The following is a 19872-nucleotide window of genomic DNA, read 5'->3' on the forward strand; positions in this document are numbered from 1 at the left end:
GAAATCCCAATAGGCCCATCTAAAGGTTGCCCACATGGGATTAATTTAATTGCCCACAGTGGGTGCCTTTTCAGTTGTCCCCTATTTCTTACCATTGGTATAGGGATTCTGTAGACAATGTTGCAGTAATGTGATATACAAAGGCAATGGAAACATTTTTGAAGGTGACTCCTGCAACCGTGTTCGGATATGGCTGCACTGGTTTGCATTTCTGGTCTTATGAATGGTAGATGATTCCCTGTGCTGTAATTTTGTAGAAAGGAAAATTTTCAAATATACCCTTTAGTGAAAGGCCATAGTTAGCTCGGCTTGTGGATAAGAGTTGGGGTGTAAATCTGTCTGCACTATTTGTATAAGGCTGCTGGATAATGGTCTTGAATAGTGCCTTGCTTCTTGCTTGAGACTTACCTTTGCATTTGTTGGAGCTTGATAAAAACCAAGGTAGTTTCAACAAAGGAGGTCTTGAGGGTAAAGGCACATAGGTTCTGTGCTGAAGGATTCTCAGCTGCTCTCTCTGCCCAGCATACAGTCCAAGAGCTACTCCTGGGGGAATACTGCACCACTGCGCATGCGCAGAAATCATGTCCCCTGCAGATTTTTTTTTTGCTTCCCTGCAGAAAAATGACTTTCTGACAGGGAAGCAAAGGGATGCCGCAAGAGCAGTCACGCACCACTCCCTAGCTGCACAGGTACATTGTTTCAGGCACCCGGAGTAGCTGGTGGAGAGGTGGGACACCCCAGCCAGTGGCTCCTACCCTGAGCCAGGATAAGCTGCTCGTCCTGGCTAGGCTGGAGGCAGGAGAGGACGGGACTTCCTCTTCCCCTGCAAGGAGTGGCTGGGGCTGGTCAGACCCACCACCAGAAACCTCCCCCAGCTGCAGGAAGCTCAGCATCTTGCCCTGCTTTCTGCCCCACTGTGCTCCTCAGCTTCAGGGGGAGGGGTCACTGTTTGGGGAGCTGCTCCCCCCGTCCACCCAACCTCCATGCATCTGAACCTCCCATACCCAGACACCCCTGACAAGCCTGACCCTCACCCAGAACCCCCCTAGTCCTCCATATCTGAACTCATCCCATTGAATCTCAACCCTTGCATCTGGAGCCTCCCTGCACCCAAACCCTCTGCCTCCAGACCCCACACCTGCACCCAGACCACCCCGCACTGAACTCCCTGCACTCAGACCCCCACCCTGAGGAGCCTGAGCCCACACATACAGACCCCCCTGCCCCTGACCCCCAGCTAGGTGCACCCAGACCCCCACCCCACCAAGCCCCACTCCCCCAGAAACCAGACCCCCCTGCTGAGACAACCAGACCCCTACCCCATCAAGCCCCACTCCCCCAGAAACCAGACCCCCCTGCTGAGACAACCAGACCCCTCCGCTAAGCCCCAACCACTTTCACCTGGAAGCCCCTGCAAAGTCCCGTTGCCCCTGCACCTGGAACCAAGCCTCTGTGCATCCAGATCCCTCCACACCTAGACCCCCCCACTGAGCTGCCTGCACCCAGATTGTCCCACACACAATTCTCTCACCCCACACCTGGATCCCCCCACACTGAGCCCCTCCACACTTGGATCCTGCCTGGTTGAGCCTGCCTGTCCCATACGTGGTGTGCCTGGGGCAGAGGGGCTGGGCCCCAGGGTGTTTTTGGGGCAGGCCCAGGCCTTGTGCTGTGTCAGGGTTGGGTGCAACCTCACTGGTTGGGTGCAACAGTGGGGAGGCTGTAGAGTGATCTCCTACCTTTGTAAAGCCAGGGGCCTGTGCTCCCCACTGCCATGCTGGAGACTCTGCATTTATTTATTGACAAATAAAATTTGTGGAATATTAAAATATTGTGTGCAGAATTTTAAGTTTTTTGGCGTGTAATGCCCTCAGGAGTAAAGAGCAAGCAGAAGGATAATCAGACCTTCACTCTCCTGGGACAGCCACACTAGATCGTGAAGTGTCCAATTCAGAGCACATGTAGTTGCCTCTAGATCCTGCTCAGCTGGTTTATCCCCTAGATCAATAACCCTAATGTTCTTTCAGGTGGCCTCCACGTATTCCTACCTGCATGATGTGCCCCTGACACCACTTCTCCATGCTCACATCTTCTTTATTTATACATTTTACGTCCCATATCAGAACTCTCTTCCTCCTGTGACTATCTTCCGGAGATTAATCCCATGCTCCAGTTCAGTGACCTGGCTCCCCAGGCCTTATGCTTCTTGCTCATCAGTGATGGTGTATCCTGAAGATCATCTGTCTGCATATGCCCAAGGGTTGTACTTTTGAAATCATTTCAGTGTTGTCCTCGGGCCCATTGAGAGGGAAGGAGGTTGTCACTGCCCGAGAGGGTCAATCTGAGTTACTGGGATTGAATAAGGCTTTGGTGATGCTGGAATTTACTTTCAGCAGCTATATCCTAGTGTGGCAACCTCAGATCCTCTCCTTTCTCCTACAAGGTGCTTTTCAATTCATTGAAAAAAAAAAAAAAAGTCTAAAAAAACCCCTGTCTTTAGTAAACCAGCATCAGGTGACCAAAGAGGGAGTTCAAGCCAGTGCTCTCCTGTGCATGCCATATTGCTCATGCCTTGTGCTATTCTCTTTCCCTTTGATTTACACAATTGCACAAAAAGTGTAAATCAAAGGGAAAGCCCCAAATTCACAAAAGAACGGTGAATAGCATACACTGTAACGTACCAGATGAAAAAAAGAAAAGGGACTCTTCTAAGCTAAGAAAATTCTGTCCCTTAAACAAATAAAACCCTGTGATGGAGCTCATTGACTGAAGCTGCTGGGGAGCAGCCTTTCATAGAGGCAGTATTTTTCCAGCAGTCTTCTTTCTGCATAAAGGGAGTGGCCACAATAGAACAGGAGCTTTATAGTCTCAGAGATATTAAGGTCAGAAGGGACCATTATGATCATCTACTCTAACCTCCTGCACAACGCAGGCCACCGAATCTCACCCGCCCGCTCCTGTAATAAACCCCTCACCTAAGTCTGAGCTATTTAAGTCCTCAACTCATGGTTTAAAGACTTCAGGTTGCAGAGAATCCTCCAGCAAGTGACCTGTGCCCCATGCTGCAGAGGAAGGCAAAAACCCCCTAGGGCCTCTTCCAATCTGCCCTGGAGGAAAATTCCTTCCCGACCCCAAATATAGTGATCAGCTAAACCCTGAGTATGTGGGCAAGATTCACCAGCCAGATACCCAGGAAAGAATTCTCTGTAGTAACTCAAATCCCACCCCATCTAACATCCCATCACAGGCCATTGGGCCTATTTACCATGAATAGTTAAAGATCAATTAATTGCCAAAATCATGTTATCCCATCATACCATCTCCTCCAGAAACTTATTGAGTTTAATCTTCATGTTTGTCTTCTACTCCTGGGCATTGACACTTTCCTGTAACTTCCTGTGTAATACGTGATACAAAGTCAAACACATAAGTCCTTTTCACTAGGGGAACTGGATTTCTTGCCACAACTGTAACTTTTAACTGGTCAAATTGAAAGTTGCTGTGTTATCGCTGTATTTATTAAATGTGCACCCCACTGTAAAACAGCAGCTCCTTTCAGAAATAACTGCTTCACTCTGGGTCTTATTCGCAGAGGTCCATTTGAGGGTACCCAAAGGGAGTCAGTTGCCTATGTTCCGTGTGTGTGTATTTGGATTTGGTGGTGATAACATTTTTATTTGGAAAATGATGGAATTTCTTTGAAGAAAATGGCTATTTTACTGGTGAACTGCTGAGTGTGTGCTTCCTTCGCTGCTGAAGCATTCTCCCTGCAAAATTAAAATTTAGCTCCTCTTTGAAAAGTTAAATGAAAGTCCATTGGAAGAGGGGTGTTTAATGCTGCCAGAGAAGTTCTTGATTGCAGATTGTCCAGAAACTGGTAATGAATGTGCATTGTCAGGGCCTAGGGATTTGCAATATGAATTTCCCAGGGTCTAATCATCTCAGAAGGTTGCTGAGTGTGACTTCTTCCCCAATAATCTACTTAACTCAGTAATTTACCCCTCCTTTCACATTGCAATGAAAATGAGTCTCCCGGGTTGTTTGCATGCCAAGCAGCTCCAAATTGTGCAAGCTTTGAAGGGGAAGTTGTGAGTTAATTGTAGCAGCTTGAACTAATGGTTTCCCATGTTCACTGGCAAGTTAAGTGAGGAAGGGGACTTAAAATCATCCTTTACTGTGAATAGTATTATAGGCCACACCATGTGTTTCGAAAGCTAAAATGTTAAAAAATGTTTTGCCTTGCTTAGGATGTTTTCCCTATCAAAATCAGTCTGTAAGGAGAGTGATCACTTTATATAAGCTATTATCAGCAGGAGAGTGGGGTGTGGGGAGAGAAAACCTTTTGTAGTGATTAACACCCATTTTTTCATGATTTGTGTGTATAAAAACATCTTCTGTATTTTCCACAGTATGCATCCGATGAAGTGAGCTGTAGCTCACGAAAGCTTATGCTCAAATAAATTGGTTAGTTTCTAAGGTGCCACAAGTACTCCTTTTCTTTTTGCGAATACAGACTAACATGGCTGTTACTCTGAAACCAGTCTGTGGTAGTGGTTCTTAACCCATGGCCACTTGGGGCCCAATCAGCACACAGCTGCGGCCCATGTGACATCCTCGGGGCCATACAGATAATATATATATTGTGCAGATAAGGCCCACGTAACCCATAGAGGGCTGCGTATGTGGCCCACAATGGTAAATGCCGAGAACCACTGATCTGGGCGGGAAAACTGTCTGTCTCTTTTTAGAAATTTGGATTTGCAGATAGAATCTGCTGTGCTAATGTCACCTACTGACTTGGGACCAAAGGAAGTTAACTGGGAGATGTTTCTTGGCAGTTGATCTTACTAAACATCTCTTCTCAAAGTCTTTAAAACCCCCATAGAGAATTTAAAAATGATTGCTGTTAGGAAGCAAACTAACTGCCACACCCAAACCTTTATTAAAGAGAAAAAATGTAATTGGAGCAAAGAGAGGGGAAGCTTTGGATAAATGTGGATTTTATTTAAAGAGCATTGATGTTCCATGGCTTGTCTTAAATCGGAGGTTGCCCCTTTCAGGGCAGCATCAGCACCTTACTGCAGTCCCACAGGCTGCACCTAGAAAAAGTAAAATCAGGCAATCTGCAGCTGCCCATATCTTTAATACAGCGTGTAGCCTGCACGGACTAAAGGTGCCAGCATGATTGAGCTGGAGCAGGACCTGTTGGACAAACTGCATTCCACTATTAACGAGCTGTCAGAAGCCACATTGTAGAAGTCCCCTGGCTCCCTTCAGTCACCTCATCTGAATATTGAGCACCGTGTCAGTTTGGATCATGTCATTCTTGACCCAAAGCCCATCGAAGGCGATCTGTTTTTTTACATTGACTTCAAAGGGCTTTAGATCTGGCCCCTGAGCCTTGATTCTGAATGTAAATCCAGCTGGGCAGACCCTTGTACCTATGTGAGGCCCAGCTGACATCAGTAGGGCTCCACATGGATGCCTGGGTCAGGCCACGCAGATCTGCTTGTTGGATCAGTGCCCCAGACAGCACAGGGTCTTTTCATAGTGTCCTGTCCTTAAAGGTGGCTCGATTAACAGTAATAAAACACACCCACAGGTGATATAGATTATAACAGAGGAATGATAAATCTGAAGTATAATTTTAAAATGCATCTTTGTATAATCTGATTGAAGACAAGAATAAAAAACCATCATTTTACAGTTTGACACACACCTTTATAAGAATGAATGAAGGGGATCTGTTTTTTTTTCCATTTGAAAAGACTTTTAGTGTTGGTTTTATATGTGAAACTTCTGCAGACTTGCACCATCTGGCTTGAGTTACTGCTCTGCAGATAGGAGTCCTCCTAGAAGTCATGTAAACAACATTACTTTTTCAGTGGTAGCACTAGTGATCTTTTTGACTGTTATACAAAGCAAAACACCGTATTTGTTCAATTACTTGAAACTTTGATATTCAGCGTATATTTCCTGGGGTGGAGTAGGTCCCCGGATTCCTTTAAGGTCCCATATTGCAGTCACCACTCTTCTGACCTGAAAAACAACACATTTGAAACTGGTAATGCAGTATGTACTGCAATTAACCTGTGGAACTCACTAACACAAGATATTAAAGCAGCAGAGAGGGGCTGCTGTTAAGCAGCACAAGGCACTCCCACCACCACCCACATGATTAGTCTTAAGCCCTTGTGTACAATTGCAACAGTGTGTAGGGTCCATGTAGCTACATGCTCCTGCAAAAGGCAGCCTGTGTCTGGATTCACTGCAGTGTGTAGCTGTATGCAGCAGCGAAAAGATCTGGCAGGGTGAGGCAGTGGGGATGCCAGAGCCTTTCCCCACTGCCAAAGTCTTTCCCTGCAGCAGGGAAGGACTTTGGTAAGGGGAGCTGCTGGAACCTCTCCCCGCTGCTAGTGTCTTTCACTGTATTGGGGAAAGGGTCTGTCGGGGGGAGACAGTGGGACACTACACTGCTAAAAAGAGCAGTATAGATGTGGGAGGTACTGTTGGGTGTGTAGAGAGCCGTGTAGGGTACATACCTAAGCAGTGCCTCACCGTCTACACTGCTATTTATACCCATGCTAGCTGGGTGTGCAGTGTCTGAACGCAGTTCCACATGGCATTCTGATAAGTAAGCTGGAGAAATGCGGGCTTGACAGAACTACCATTAAGTGGATCCATAATTGGTTAAACCACCACAAACAAAGAAGTAACTATTAATGGAATGATGTCATATTGGAGGGAGGTATCAAGTGGGGTTCCACATGGATCTGTTCAGGGTCTGGAGTTGTTTAACATCTTTATTAATGACTTGGATGTAGGCATAGAGAGCATACTGATCAAGTTTGCAGATGACACAAAGCTGGGGGGTTGCCAACACTTTGGATGACAGAGCTAAAATTCAGAGGGATCTTGATAAATTGGAGAACTGGCCTATAGACAACAAGATGAAATTCAACAAAGACAAATGTGAGGTGCTACACTTAAGGAAGGAAAAACAAATGCACAAATACAGAATGTGGGATAACTGGCTTGGCCGCAGCACTGCTGAGAAGGATCTGGGAGTTGTGGAGGATCACAACCTCAACATGAGTCAGCAATGTGTTGCTGTTGCAAAAAAAAGCAAACACAATTTTAGGTTGCATTCTCAGAGGCATAGCATGCCAGTCAGGGGAGGTGATAGTACCGCTCTACTCAATGCTGGTTAGGCCTCAGCTGGAGTAGTGTCTAATTTTGGTCACCAGTGTACAGAAAGGATGTAGAGAAACTGGAAAGGATCCATAAAAAAGATGGAAAAAAGTTGTTCTGTTTTGCCACAGAGGGTAGGACAAGAGGCAATGGGTTCAATCGACAGCATAGCCGATTTAGATTACATTTCGGGAAAAACTTCCTAACTATAAGAACAGTAGGACAATGGATCAGACTGCCTAGGGAGGTTGTGGAAGCTTATTCACTGGAGGTTTTCAAAAGGAGGCTGGATAGTCATCTGTCTTGGATGGTTTAGACACAACAAATTCTGCATCTCTGCAGGAGGGTTAGACTTGATGACCCTTGTGGCCCCTTCTAACCCTATGGTTCTATGATTCTAAGTGTAGTCCTTTCCTTAGTATACTGTCTACATAGCGCTTCTAATCATTGCTGGCCCACCAAGTGAGAACCAGGTGATCATCAAACACAGGACATGCGTAGATCTGTGCTCCACTCACTGCTGCTCAATCATCAGCTTAACAACCTAGATGTTTTCATCTTTTCTTCATCCCTCCCTACCTGCTGAGGTATTTAGTTTGTAACATCAGCCACTGATGTATGAAAGGAAGACCAATGAGTGAACAGTATGTACAACATCGAATTTTCGTTTAGTGGGAAAATCTTGCTTTGCAGTGCTTTGTCACTGCAGTTAGTAACCAGTTGGTCTCAAATGTCCTAGTTATAATGAACCAGAAGAACCCACAAGCTGCAGTTCCATAACATTTGGAGATGCATTGTACCCCGTAAAGGCTCTATTCTGCCGGGTTGTGATACTTTATCCTTGATCCAGCAAAGCATTGAAGCACATGTTTAAGTATGTGAATGGTCCCATAGATCTCTATACCTTGCAGGATGGAGCCAATAAAGAATTTCTTCCAAACATCCTGACTCAAATAGTAATATCCAGGAAGGTATTTCATTCATTTTAATGTCGCCTTAAAAGGAAACATTCCTAGCTACAAATCCTTAAATGTGTAGACATATTTCTAGACCAAGACAAGGCATAATCCAGCAATTCTCTGATATTTGGGGAGTGGAGGAAAACTGCGTGGGATTGTCTAAATAAACATAGGTAATAGGAAAAACCTCCTCTCTCTTTTTGAGTTCTGTGGTGGCAGAAGTTAGTTTTGAATGTATTCGTCTTTGCTGAGCTTTTAACGAATTAAGAGTAAACTGAAACATATTGAAAAAGTCTATAATAAGCAAATGCTCCAGAGAGACCTTTTAGTGGCAAGGTGATTAATAAGGGACACTTCTGGTAATACTATCAAAACAGTGGTACTGGGAAAGCATGTGGAATGCCCTAAATTCAGGGGAAGCGGTAAAATTCAGACAAATGAGCCACAACGATTTATATGCCTCTTTACTATTTTTCTTCCTAGAGGTGTAAGGGGAATAAACTATGAAAACATTACTACAGCACTAGATTCAAGGGAAAACTCAGTATAGTAAGATAAGCAATTTAATTTCACATCAAAATATTTTGTACGGATCAATTTTTGTCTTACAACGGGTGCATTCACTATACAGACTTCTTTTTTGTGAGCCTCCATCCGTAACTCTGGCACTATCTAAAGAGTAACACTATAAAGAGTTCAAAAAGGTGGACACGTTTCAGGGCATGAGAACACGGTACAGTATATATGAGGACATGGTTTCAAACCTTATTTCCATGTGCGGGTTCTCCCAATTCCCCTTCTGTTTTTACTACCCTTCTCTGTTAGGAACAAAAGTCTCCAGTAGTCGGTGAGTATAGAGGGGTTACCCTGGATTGATCTGTAACAAACACCACATTCAGTCCCAGGGGTACGTCCAGTTCAGCCCTGCATTACTCATGTCACCCAGTCAGGTTTTTTTTCCCCTGCTCTTTGTCCTTAATGCAATTATTTCTTTATTTCCTTTAAAGGCATTTATTTTGCAGCTGCTGTGGCAGCTTATAGTTGTCATATGTGATGGCAAAGGCAGAGAACTATAGTTCTGTAAACTTAGCAAAGGTTAGGAAAGTATTGAGATGAAATAATGTGAGAATTTTCTGTCTTTTTTTGTACTTCATTTTTGCAAAATGAGAGCAAACCTCTTGTAATGTACTTGCATAAATTATAACGTTTTGGCACCATTCAAGACGGCCTTAAAAAAAAATTAGCCACCCCAACACAGGAGACAAAGCGGTCTTCCAAAACCAAAATTATGTGTTGTGCACTAGCATTTAGGAATCAAAGTTCTGTATGTGTGTGGGCTCTGACAAATGCAATTTTTTTATTTATTTTGTAGAAACTTCTGTTAACAGTTAGATTACTTCAGGAGTTCAGGAAGGACTGAATTCCCTGCTTGGTCTACATGAACAAGGGTTTTTAAATTGCTACTGAACTGTGGTATTTTATCAGCCTTTCTGTTCTTCAGACTCAGTTACCCATAGACTTTTTAAACAACGATTGTGCAATTTGAACGTAATTGCTCATCACAATTCTGTGTTTGTTGGCTAGAGGCTATTTCTGAAATATCTTATGTCTTACCCGGTCTGTTGTTTCCATTGGCACTTTTATAACGGTCGTTTCTTAACAGCTGTAAGTGGCATTAATAATAAATATTTAATTGCTGTTTTCTGCAGTATTTAGATGCTCTGGTTGGTTTGGATTGCCAAAGGGTGATCATGTTTCTAAGAATATTGTTCGTGTTTGAATTATTTATTAAAACATTTTTCTCAACAAAAGTGCCATATTTATATATCAGCAAATGTACAGGTACTAAAGATATGTTTCAGCAAAAGTTAGGGGGAAACCTTTTACTTACCCAATTTAGTATATAACCTCTTTTGAGGTTTCTTAGCAGTGGGTTAATTGTATTTAAATTTCTGAGGACCATGGTGAAAGATGTGTTGCAGTTGTTTCCACCATCATATTTGTGAGATGATAAATATTTCTCCACTTGAGTGTTAACCTTATCCAGGTCCATCTACTGTTTAAGTCTTCCTAAAATAGTTGAGAAAAACATCATCCCAATAGCTCCATGCCTGTGTGAGATTGAGCATGCATTGGAAGGATTATGCATGTTTCTGTTCTACTCGATGCTCATAAAATTTCATATAAAACTACTAAATGCTTAAGGCATGAAACCTAGGAACACTGTAGCATTGTCTAGAAAAACTTTATGCAGGTGCTCCTTGACTGTACTGCAGCAGATGGTTAGAACAGGTTTTGATTTTTTTTTAAAGTATTATAAAAAAAACAAACTTCCCCTCTCAGAACACCTTGTATCAGTTGTGAAATCAGAATATAAAGTACTACACAAGTAGACTTGTGACTGTTAAGCACTTAAAATAACATTTACTTGCCTTACAACAGCTTATGAAGGAATTGATCTCAATGTATATTTTATAGAAAATTTTTCTTAAGGAAGGTGTGCTGTGCTATTAGGCTTATATGCAACATGCATGTCTCCTCACTGTATTTAGTGAAATTACTAGAAACTGAAGAAACAGTAGTTTTTACTGAATGAAAACGTAAAGTACAAAAGGAACTCTCTTGTCCGTGGAGAGGAGGGCCCTCAGATTTTCCTCACTATGAAAAGTGTGGCATTTGATTTAAAAATACAAAGCCTAACACAACTGAAAGTTCATAAAGATAAGGCGTAGGCTTTGCTACATTCAGTTCAACAGCTGCCGGAGCCGAGTTGGCATGATCAGTTCATTTCTTTTAGCCTTGCTGAAATGAAAAGTGAGGGAATGGTGTCTGAAATGAATCAGTTTGGATACTAGAGGGAAAAAAAATCTTTAAAAAAAAAAATCACACTACTCGTCTGTTCAAGTCTTATTGGACTGGGAGTGAACACTTGGCAGAGAGTAATAGAGGATACACTAGGCCTCCTAACCCATAGGTCATGTACTAGTATTGGATGAGACATCACCCTTATAAAAACAAGAATGCAAAGACTTCCATGTGTTTGGCACTACCTCCAGGAGCACAAACTAAGAGTCTGAGGCTGCACACACTTAAACACAAGGTGCATGGGAGTGCTCACGTGAGTAAATTGACTTACTTGCATACGTCTCCATAGGACTAAGGCCTGATACTGTAATTGCTGACTACTGGGCATAGTACTACTAGCATGAACAGATTCAGTAAGTCAATGGGGATTCTTACCCTATAGGGCTGTGCAGAGCAGGAAGTGCTTCACCCAGTAGTAAATGCCCGGAGCGATAGACCTGGAAAGCTTTGTGTTTATCATCCTTCTGTCCATGAGATCATGTAATAGGAAGAGGGAAATGTGACACAGTATCTCTCATAATAAGGTAAATGGCTATCTTTGTTTCCATAGGATATTTCGTCCTGTGATGGGGTTCACAGGCCCCACAATAAACCAGAGCAAGGCATGGGGCAGTACTGGGCTAGGGAGGCCCTGCCTCTAAGGAACTACAGGGCATGCTCCATGTGGAGGGACAGTTTAAAAGGGTCCAGGTAGGGCCTGAGGCAAAGGAGTTACAGACTGCACCAGAAAGTGAGGCTGATCCTGGAGCTGTTGGAAGAGTGACTACAACATGGGTAAGGCCACACTGGAAGCAGTGACCCGTATCCCCCGTTTTGAGTTGGAAACCCACAAGAGGCCCCGAAGAATAGGTCATTGTCCCCTGGCAGGCTAAGCTGATTCTACTAGGAATGTGACCGTGCTCCCAATAGAGGTGCCACAGCCTGGTAGGAAGTGTCCCAGGGGAGTGTAACTTGGGTGGAGCGGTGAGTGGTCTGCACACTGCAACACCCCTTTGGGCCCTAAGTCAGGAGCCAGTGGAGTGGTTGGGCCTGCTCCCCCTCCTGCTTCCTCCGCATCATGACAGAACCCAAAGGGGAGAAGAAGGGGGATGCAAGAGGGACTGAGGCTTGCTGTGTATGCCCTGGCAGGGCCCCCTCCAGAACAAGCAGATAGAGAACTGTAGGCCTGACCACCAGGCCAGCTGGCTGTTGGGTGGGCTCGCTAGAGGATACATAAATGGCTCCCATTACTGTGGCATCTGAGTGTCTGTTAGTCACTTGTGAATTTACTCCCTTAACCTTCTTGTGAGCTAAGGTGCTATTATCTCTATTCTACACATGGAGAAATTGAGGCCAGAGAGATTGAGTGACTTGTTCCAAATCTCCACCAGAGTCTGGGGCAGAACCAGATATTGATCCAAGAATAAGTGCCCAGTCCAGTGCCTTATCCAGAAAACTATCTTTCTTCCTTTTAAGGCCCCAGTTCAGGAAGGTACTTACACATGCGTGTTACTTTAAGCACAGGTGTAGTCGCACTGAAGTCAGTTAATGCTTGTGCTGAGCCTGAATGTGAATATTGTGACCCAGATTAGGATGTATCTTGCAGTCCCCAGCTCCAAAGGAGCCCTTCCTCCGTTAGGCCACAGCATCCTGCTATTTGTGTACCAGACTCTTCCACATCGTACATTTTGTTGATACCTCATTTTATAAAATAAACTTTTGTAAACAGAGCTACCAGAAAATAACCATTGGTTCTTTATACAGGTTCTCTGCTGCATGAGAGACCCAGCCAAGGGGTAAGAGTTCTAGAAAGTGTGTGTGTTTTCCTGTGAGTTCATCAAGGAGAGAGAGGGGTTGGTGGTAAACAGAACTAATGCCAAGTGCATTTCACGTTCCACAGAACTAGCTCTCTGCAGAAATCTTACTGCATGTGACAGCAGTAGGCAGACAAAAAGAAGTGAGAGAGTGGGCATGTCTAGCTATAAACATGAGCAGAACTAAGCACAATTACTAACACAATTTAGTTTACCATACACTTCTGAAATCCCTGAGGGAGGGGAAAAAAATAATTTGTCCCATCTGCACTACATCTTGAAGTCGGAGGTGGAAGCCAGAACACATCTCCACTTAGGGTGTCCAGATAGCAAGTGTGAAAAATCGGGACAGGGTGTGGGGGTGTAATTGGTGCCTATATAAGAAAAGCTCCAAATACAGGGACTGTCCCTATAAAATCAAAACATCTGGTCACCCTGTCTCCACTCCACCATCTAGTTCTCAACCATAGCCACACAGCCACTTCTAAAGGAAAAATTCATTCTCCCAGAGCTGACATAGTAACACAGATGATGTTTCAGCTACTCTAGCTTTATATTCGGTGCACCAGAAAATGTACGTTTCTGCTTCAGACCCTGGGAAATTGCAAAGGGAGGCAACTGAAGGGTGTAACAATCCAACAGTAATGCAGGCCTTGAGAGAATAAAGAAAGAAAGAAAGAAAGTTATGCAGAAGTGGATGTGTGTAACCAGTTTAGATGTGCTGTATGTAATTAATCCTCTTCTGCAATGTTTGTTTAGACATTATAAACATATGAATCTTTCTCCATGCAGTACCTCAAAGAGTATTTTCCTTTCTGGTAGGTTTACCTCACACAGATATTCTGGAGCAGTGCTGCGTACTTGTGCATTTGCCATTTTATGGGTCCTGCTAGTAGCTCCATATTTGAGGTTGCCAGAGTCCTTCCATTTTTGACTGTATTTTTCACCCATTTCTAATTTTTTTAAAAGAAAAATCCACACTCCTTTTGAGCTGGAATTTCTCATGCTTAATCTGTGCACAGGTGATTTATGGTGCTAGTGGGGCTATAATAGAAATGCACAATATTATGAAGTGAATTGAACAGACCATGCTGAAATGTTTATTGCTGTCTTTGAAATGTAACACGTTGGGATGATGGTGCGTCTCCAAGAAAGAGTGAGAGCTAAGCAAACTTGGCTCTCAGGGTATTTTTAGTATTCCAATAAAAGACTATGCTTTTAAAGGAAGTCGCTTATTGCCATCTTGCAATCAAGAATGCACAAGTGTTCCAGGGAGTGCAAGAAATATGCTTCAAGAATGTAAGAACCATAAGGAACTAATCATTAAATATTCTCTCTTCCTTTTCCACTCCCCATCCTCCTCTGATGGAGACACTGGAAGTTTTGTTGTCTGTATGTAAAACTCAGCCATTATGAGTTTAAAAAAGAAATGAAGTGCCTTCAAAGCCTGTCCCATTTTCAAAAGCTCCTATTCCCCCGTGACTTAAGTCCCATTGGCTAGGGATACCATTTTGAAAAGTGCCTAAGTGTCAGGTTTGTAAAGGTATTTAATCTGGCCCTAAGTGATTTTGAGAACCTAAGTCCCAGTTTCAAAAGTGACTGAGGCACTTAAAAGCCTGAACCCAGGTCTGCGCTACATGCAGAGCAGTTTTTCATCCTATATCGCTTAGAATAAGTCTGAGAAGAGACTTGAACCTGTTTCCCACGCCCCTGGCTAGTGCCCTAACCACCAGGAGAGAGAGAGCACATGCTCGCATCCAAAACCAGATATATCAGCCAGTTTTGTTTTCATGGAAATGTTGGGAAGGTTTTGAGTTGTTCCAGTGCAGAACAAAAACAGATTTGGAAACCTTGAAAGTTACCACGAAACAGAATTGTCACTTCTGGCCAACTCTATCATTGTCCATATTTCCTTCTGCTTTCTTCCCTTCCACACATGCCATGTGTCATGACATGGGCATGTTAGCCAGCGCCCTGCTGCTTTATTCCATGCAATTGAGGTGGTGAAAACCATATTTTTCAATCAATTTGTCTCCATTCAGATGTTCAGACATGCTTTAAAAAGCCTAGAAGTGCTTGTAACTGCTATCACATGCAGCAGGCATGGCAGCCCAAGCTTGTGTAATTGTCCCCCTTCACCCACACCCGTAAGTACCCTTGATGCTGTTGCATAAATTGGCAATAACAGCATGCCCTGCGTTGCCACTGCATTAGCTTGTGAAACGTAGCAGTGGAAGCTTTGTGAGGTATATTGACTGACGCCATTTCCCCACCTTTGTTTGTTTTCCCTGTTTTAATCTGTTACTAAGAGCTTGACTGGCATGCTCAGCACAGTGTGACACACAGAGGAAGACGTGCATCTTTTCTCATGGCTCTTACAATGAAATATCAATTTGGGGCTGGTGTCTAAGCGGATGTAACGTACCTCTACCCTTGCAGAATCCTCATTGGGTAAGTGACCCCAATTTAGGCCCAGTAAGGATCCCTTAGGCTCCAGTGCTCATCTGCTTATTGATGTGTCATTTATGCCCTTGGTGTTTTTTGGCTCACTGAGATGGACTGTAAGGAAGGAAAGCCCTGCTGGTGTAACTCGTACGCTGAGGGGCCTGAAGTCACATCTGCCAACAGTCCTGGTTTAGCTGGGATTGAACACCCATCCCAGGCTCTTGGTATCCCAGCCAGCACTCTAGGGTCATTGGCAGGTATGCTCCCCACTCGGCTGCCCCGTCTGCTCCAGGCAGCTCTAGCCTAGCAAGGAGGGTAATCACTGTTTTTTTCATACTAGAGGGAGGAGTGGAGTGCCAGCACTTCCCTGGCCTAGGTCCTCCACAGCTGCCTGCTCCACACTCCAGGAAAAGAACTAGCATCTCAGTGGTGCTCCACTCTGTCTCCCGGAAAATCACTTGCAATCCCCCCTGCTGGCCTCGGCTGTAGTTACTGTGCTGGAGGGAACAAGGCAGCAGAGTGAGGAAACTGTCTGTGAGGGTGGCAGGGTCTGAGCTTGAGAGGGTGTGTGGATGTGTGCACGCAAGGAAGGGTGTGCCAGAGAAGGAGTGCTGCCCTGGGGCAGCAGGTAGGCAAATTGCTGGAGTGCTGCTCTGCTTACCTCTCTCTGCTCCTCAGTGCCCCCTGCTGGCTGCCTCCCCTTGCGGGAAGCCCCTCCCCCCCCCTTCCCATATAAGGATGAGTGCCACCTAGCCGTGAGGACCTGGTGGGAGGCCTGTGATCATGCCAGTGCAGGGAGAAAAGTCCCTTCAGTGTGAGGAGCAGAATGAGGAGCAGTAACGTTTTCACAAGAGAGTTTTGCAAGTAAGCAGCTGGAGCACTGTGTTGTGCTGAACTTTAGGATTATTTCTGCTTTTTTTCCTTTCCCTCCTAAGAAAATGGCCTAAAATTCACCCGATCGTCCACATGACCCTTCTGCACTTGGGAGCCTCTCGGCCCCCATGCCCCAGCCTATTAAACTAATTGTCCCTGACAAATGTGTCCTATATTGGCAACTGTGAGAGCACAAGAGTCACAGGGAAGTTGACTACCAGAGTGCATGAAAAGCAGTAAGTTACAGTAAAGCTCACTCTTTCTTAACCCTCCCTCCCCTGTTTTGTTTTGTTTTTTCCCTGACCCACCCCGTCTTCTGGCACCTTGTGAGGTGCAAGTCTGACTGACCCTATGTTACTGTATCTTAAGCTGTGAGGAGTCTGGAAGAAAGCGTAAACCAATTCAGACTCCCTTAGACCTGCATCTCAGTTTGGCCCGAAGTGTAGACGTTCATAGAGAATCTCTCCTTGTTAGCTCTATAATCAGCTTTTATGTTCTGAAGGGGTAAAATACCCCTGAGCAGGGGAGGCCTGTGTACCATTTAGGCACTGTTTTGAGGGGCTAAGAGGGATGTAAGTGGTGTCCAGGCCCTGTGCTAGCTCCTTGTGCAGGGGGCAAATTTCACCTTCAGTGTCGCAGGTACAGAGGAGATTTTCTTCCCTTGTTATCCAGCGTGGCTGGTTTAGTTTGGGTTGGGTTTTTTCCTTCTGGTAAAACTTAGTGCAGGATTGTGAGTTTCTCAAACCTTTAGGAGTCCCGTTCCAAAGTATAACGCAGTTATTCAGAAATGCAGCACGTCACTTGACCCGTCTTACATCCAGGTCTCACTCATGTAAGGGAAAGGCAGCTGCAAGGGGGAAAATTGGAAAATGTGTGTGTTTTAAAAAAAAGAAAAAACAAGCCACATCTGAAAATCCAGTAACTGTGTCAGCTGATGACCTTTTGGGTTGGAAATAGGTTGATGATAGCAATGTGGGGATGGACAAGGAAAGCCTATGAAGTCACTTTACGGAGAACAAAAGGAAAAAGCATTTGAATGTTTCCAGCTTCTCGCTTGATGAGATCTTGGTGACCTTATATACAAACATCTCCTATCTGATGCTTCCTATAGAACCGACATCAATACAAGGCATCAGACAGAGGAGAGGATGTTGCCAACTCCACCCAGAAAACAGGTGATGTGTGAAAAACACCCAAACTGACTCTTAGGGGAAACCTGTGTGTTTACATTGTTAGTTTTTATTATTATTATTTGTATTGTGGAACTACCTTGGAGCTCCAATCACAGACCAGGACTCCACTGTGCTGGAGAGACCCAACAAAAGGATGGCTCCTGCCCCAAAGTAGCTTTCTTGTATACTGTAATCAGCTGGCGTCTCAACAAAAGTATAGAAAATTAAACACACAATTGTGTAGTAGTTATCACCTGTCAGAGCTCTCCGCTGAAATATGAGCGCAATATTAGGTGGGAATAACAAAAGTGTTTATAAGTGATGTTTATGTCTTTGAATGGCTAGAAAAAGCTTATACCATTTTTACTAGTAAATCTACACCCAGTATGTATTTGGGCAGTGATGAATTGTCTAAAAATGTTTCATTTGTTTTGCACTCATACGGAGGTAGGGGTAATTCAGACAGCTAATTGCCTCGATATCAATTGTTTTAATGTGCTTCACTGAAGCTGCAGTAATCCAGTAATGTTTGTTTGAAAAAAGGTAAGTGGAAATGCTGCTTCTATGACTGTGCTATGAACTAATTTGTATTGTTTATAAAAAGTGGATAATAGTTCAGGTTAACCAGATCTGGCTCCACGTTCTCTATCCAGCAGACTTGCCTGGAAATCGGGACTAATAGATTTTATTCCCAGTTCTCTCTCTGCCTTTTCTGTGTTTCTTAGGCTTTGTCTACACTGGCACTTTGTCTGCGCAACTTTTGTCATTCAGGGGTGTTTAAAAAAAAAACAAAAAAACACACACACCCCAAACGACAAAAGTTTTACTGACAAAAAGCGCTGGCGTGAATAGCGCTTTATCGGTGGAAGGAGCGCTTTCCTTCCAACAAAGATTCATAGATTCATACATATTAAGGTCAGAAGGGACCATTATGATCATCTACTCTGACCTCCTGCACAACGCAGGCCACAGAATCTCACCCACCCACTCCTGCGAAAAACCTCTCACCTATGTCTGAGCTATTGAAGTCCTCAAACCATGGTTTAAAGACTTTAAGGAGCAGAGAATCCTCCAGCAAGTGACATGTCCCCATGCTAAAGAGGAAGGCGAAAAACCTCCAGGGCCTCTTCCAATCTGCCCTGGAGGAAAATTCTTTCCCGACCCCAAATATGGTGATCAGCTGAACCCTGAGCATAGGGGCAAGATTCACCAGGCAGATACCCAGGAAAGAATTCTCTGTAATAACTCAGATCCCACCCCATCTAACATCCCATCACAGGCCATTGGGCCTATTTACCATGAATATTTAAAGATCAATTAATTGCCAAAATCATGTTATCCCATCATACCATCTCCTCCATAAACTTATAGAGTTTAATCTTGAAGCCAGATAGGTCTTTTGCCCCAACTGCTTCCCTTGGAAGGCGGTTCCAAAACTTCCAAAACTGCCGCTCCTGGGGGGTGGACTTTTTTTGTTGGTTGGAGAGCTCTCACCTGCTGACAAACAGCAGCCACACTGTGCGCCTTTTAGCAGCACAGCTGTAGTGGCTCAGCTGTGTCGCTAAAAGCTTCGTAGGGTAGCCATAGCCTTAGACAAATCACTTAGGGCAACTAGAGCACAGACATGCTATCTGTATAATGGAGATAAGATGCACCCATCCTTCTTTAAAACGTTTGGAGAACCTTCCGTTCATTCTTTACCCTCTCAAATACCTGCCTTCCCATGTAACTGGTTGCTGACTTGGTGTCTACATAGATGTACAGTAATCGGTTAAGTCATGCTTCCATATTGTTTTAAAGCAATAGACCTCAACCACTCTAGTCATTGCCAACATACCTTAGAAAAGTGTGTACCTTAGAAAAGATATAAACCAGAGTGTTTTGTAAGGACAAAAGAGGTATTTGGAAACTATAAAGAGAAAAGCTTCTGGTATTTAGAATGCTATAACTATCCTCAGTGAAGTAATCTTCTATCACAGATAATTTGAAGTTGGATATTAAAAAACAAATTTTCCTGAAAGAGCTTGGAAAGTCTTTGAAATTCCACTTGGAAATAGTTGAGTACACCCTCTGGCATTGATTTCGTTTTTAGAAAAGTAGCAACAGATTTAAAAAATAGCTCCAAAAATGAATTGAGATAGAACAATGATAGCTTAGGGGGAACACTTATCTCATTTCCTTTCATTCCGTTGGGGTGTGCATGTGGTTTGGGACCATAAACTCTGGAGATTATTTGATTGTGGAGACACTAAACATTTTGGATTTAAACTCACTGCACACTTCTTCTGACTCTGACATATATGAATTCCCATCTCATTCTTTCTTTTGCTTTTGATTCATCCCTCACTTTATTTCCTTTGCCAGCAGTCAGCACTTGGTAGTAAATACTAACACATGTTCAGGCCCTGATGGCAAATGATGGTATTAATGGTAATTGTAAGACTTTATTGTGACCAAGCATCCACTATGGTACTACAGCTGACTTCCAATGCTACGTGGCAAAAAGGAAGAGCAAGGGCACTATTTCAGTCATACGTTTAACAAGATGGATTGAGGGATTGTTACAAAGAAACA

General features: G+C 43.9%; 1 protein-coding gene across 4 annotated transcripts in view; it reads left to right on the forward strand.

The window, feature by feature from the left end:
• Window positions 1-19872, forward strand: part of STX8 (syntaxin 8) — a 175618-nt gene that overhangs the window by 143861 nt on the left and 11885 nt on the right. The window contains exons 8-9 of one of the 4 annotated variants that reach the window (XR_012154742.2): window positions 11566-11789; window positions 12759-13459. The exons of 1 other annotated variant lie outside the window; for it this stretch is intronic. Coding sequence is in view for 2 of the 3 variants with exons in the window: in XM_073310277.2 (XP_073166378.1) it covers window positions 15118-15218 (101 nt within the window). In the remaining variant the exon portion in view is untranslated. Of the gene's footprint in view, window positions 1-11565; window positions 13460-15117; window positions 15260-19872 lie in introns of those variants that run through there. 2 more of the 4 variants (XM_073310277.2, XM_073310279.2) reach the window with 2 other exon arrangements.

Source organism: Lepidochelys kempii, chromosome 14 (genome assembly GCF_965140285.1).
Source record: "Lepidochelys kempii isolate rLepKem1 chromosome 14, rLepKem1.hap1, whole genome shotgun sequence".
Classification (NCBI taxonomy): domain Eukaryota; kingdom Metazoa; phylum Chordata; order Testudines; family Cheloniidae; genus Lepidochelys; species Lepidochelys kempii.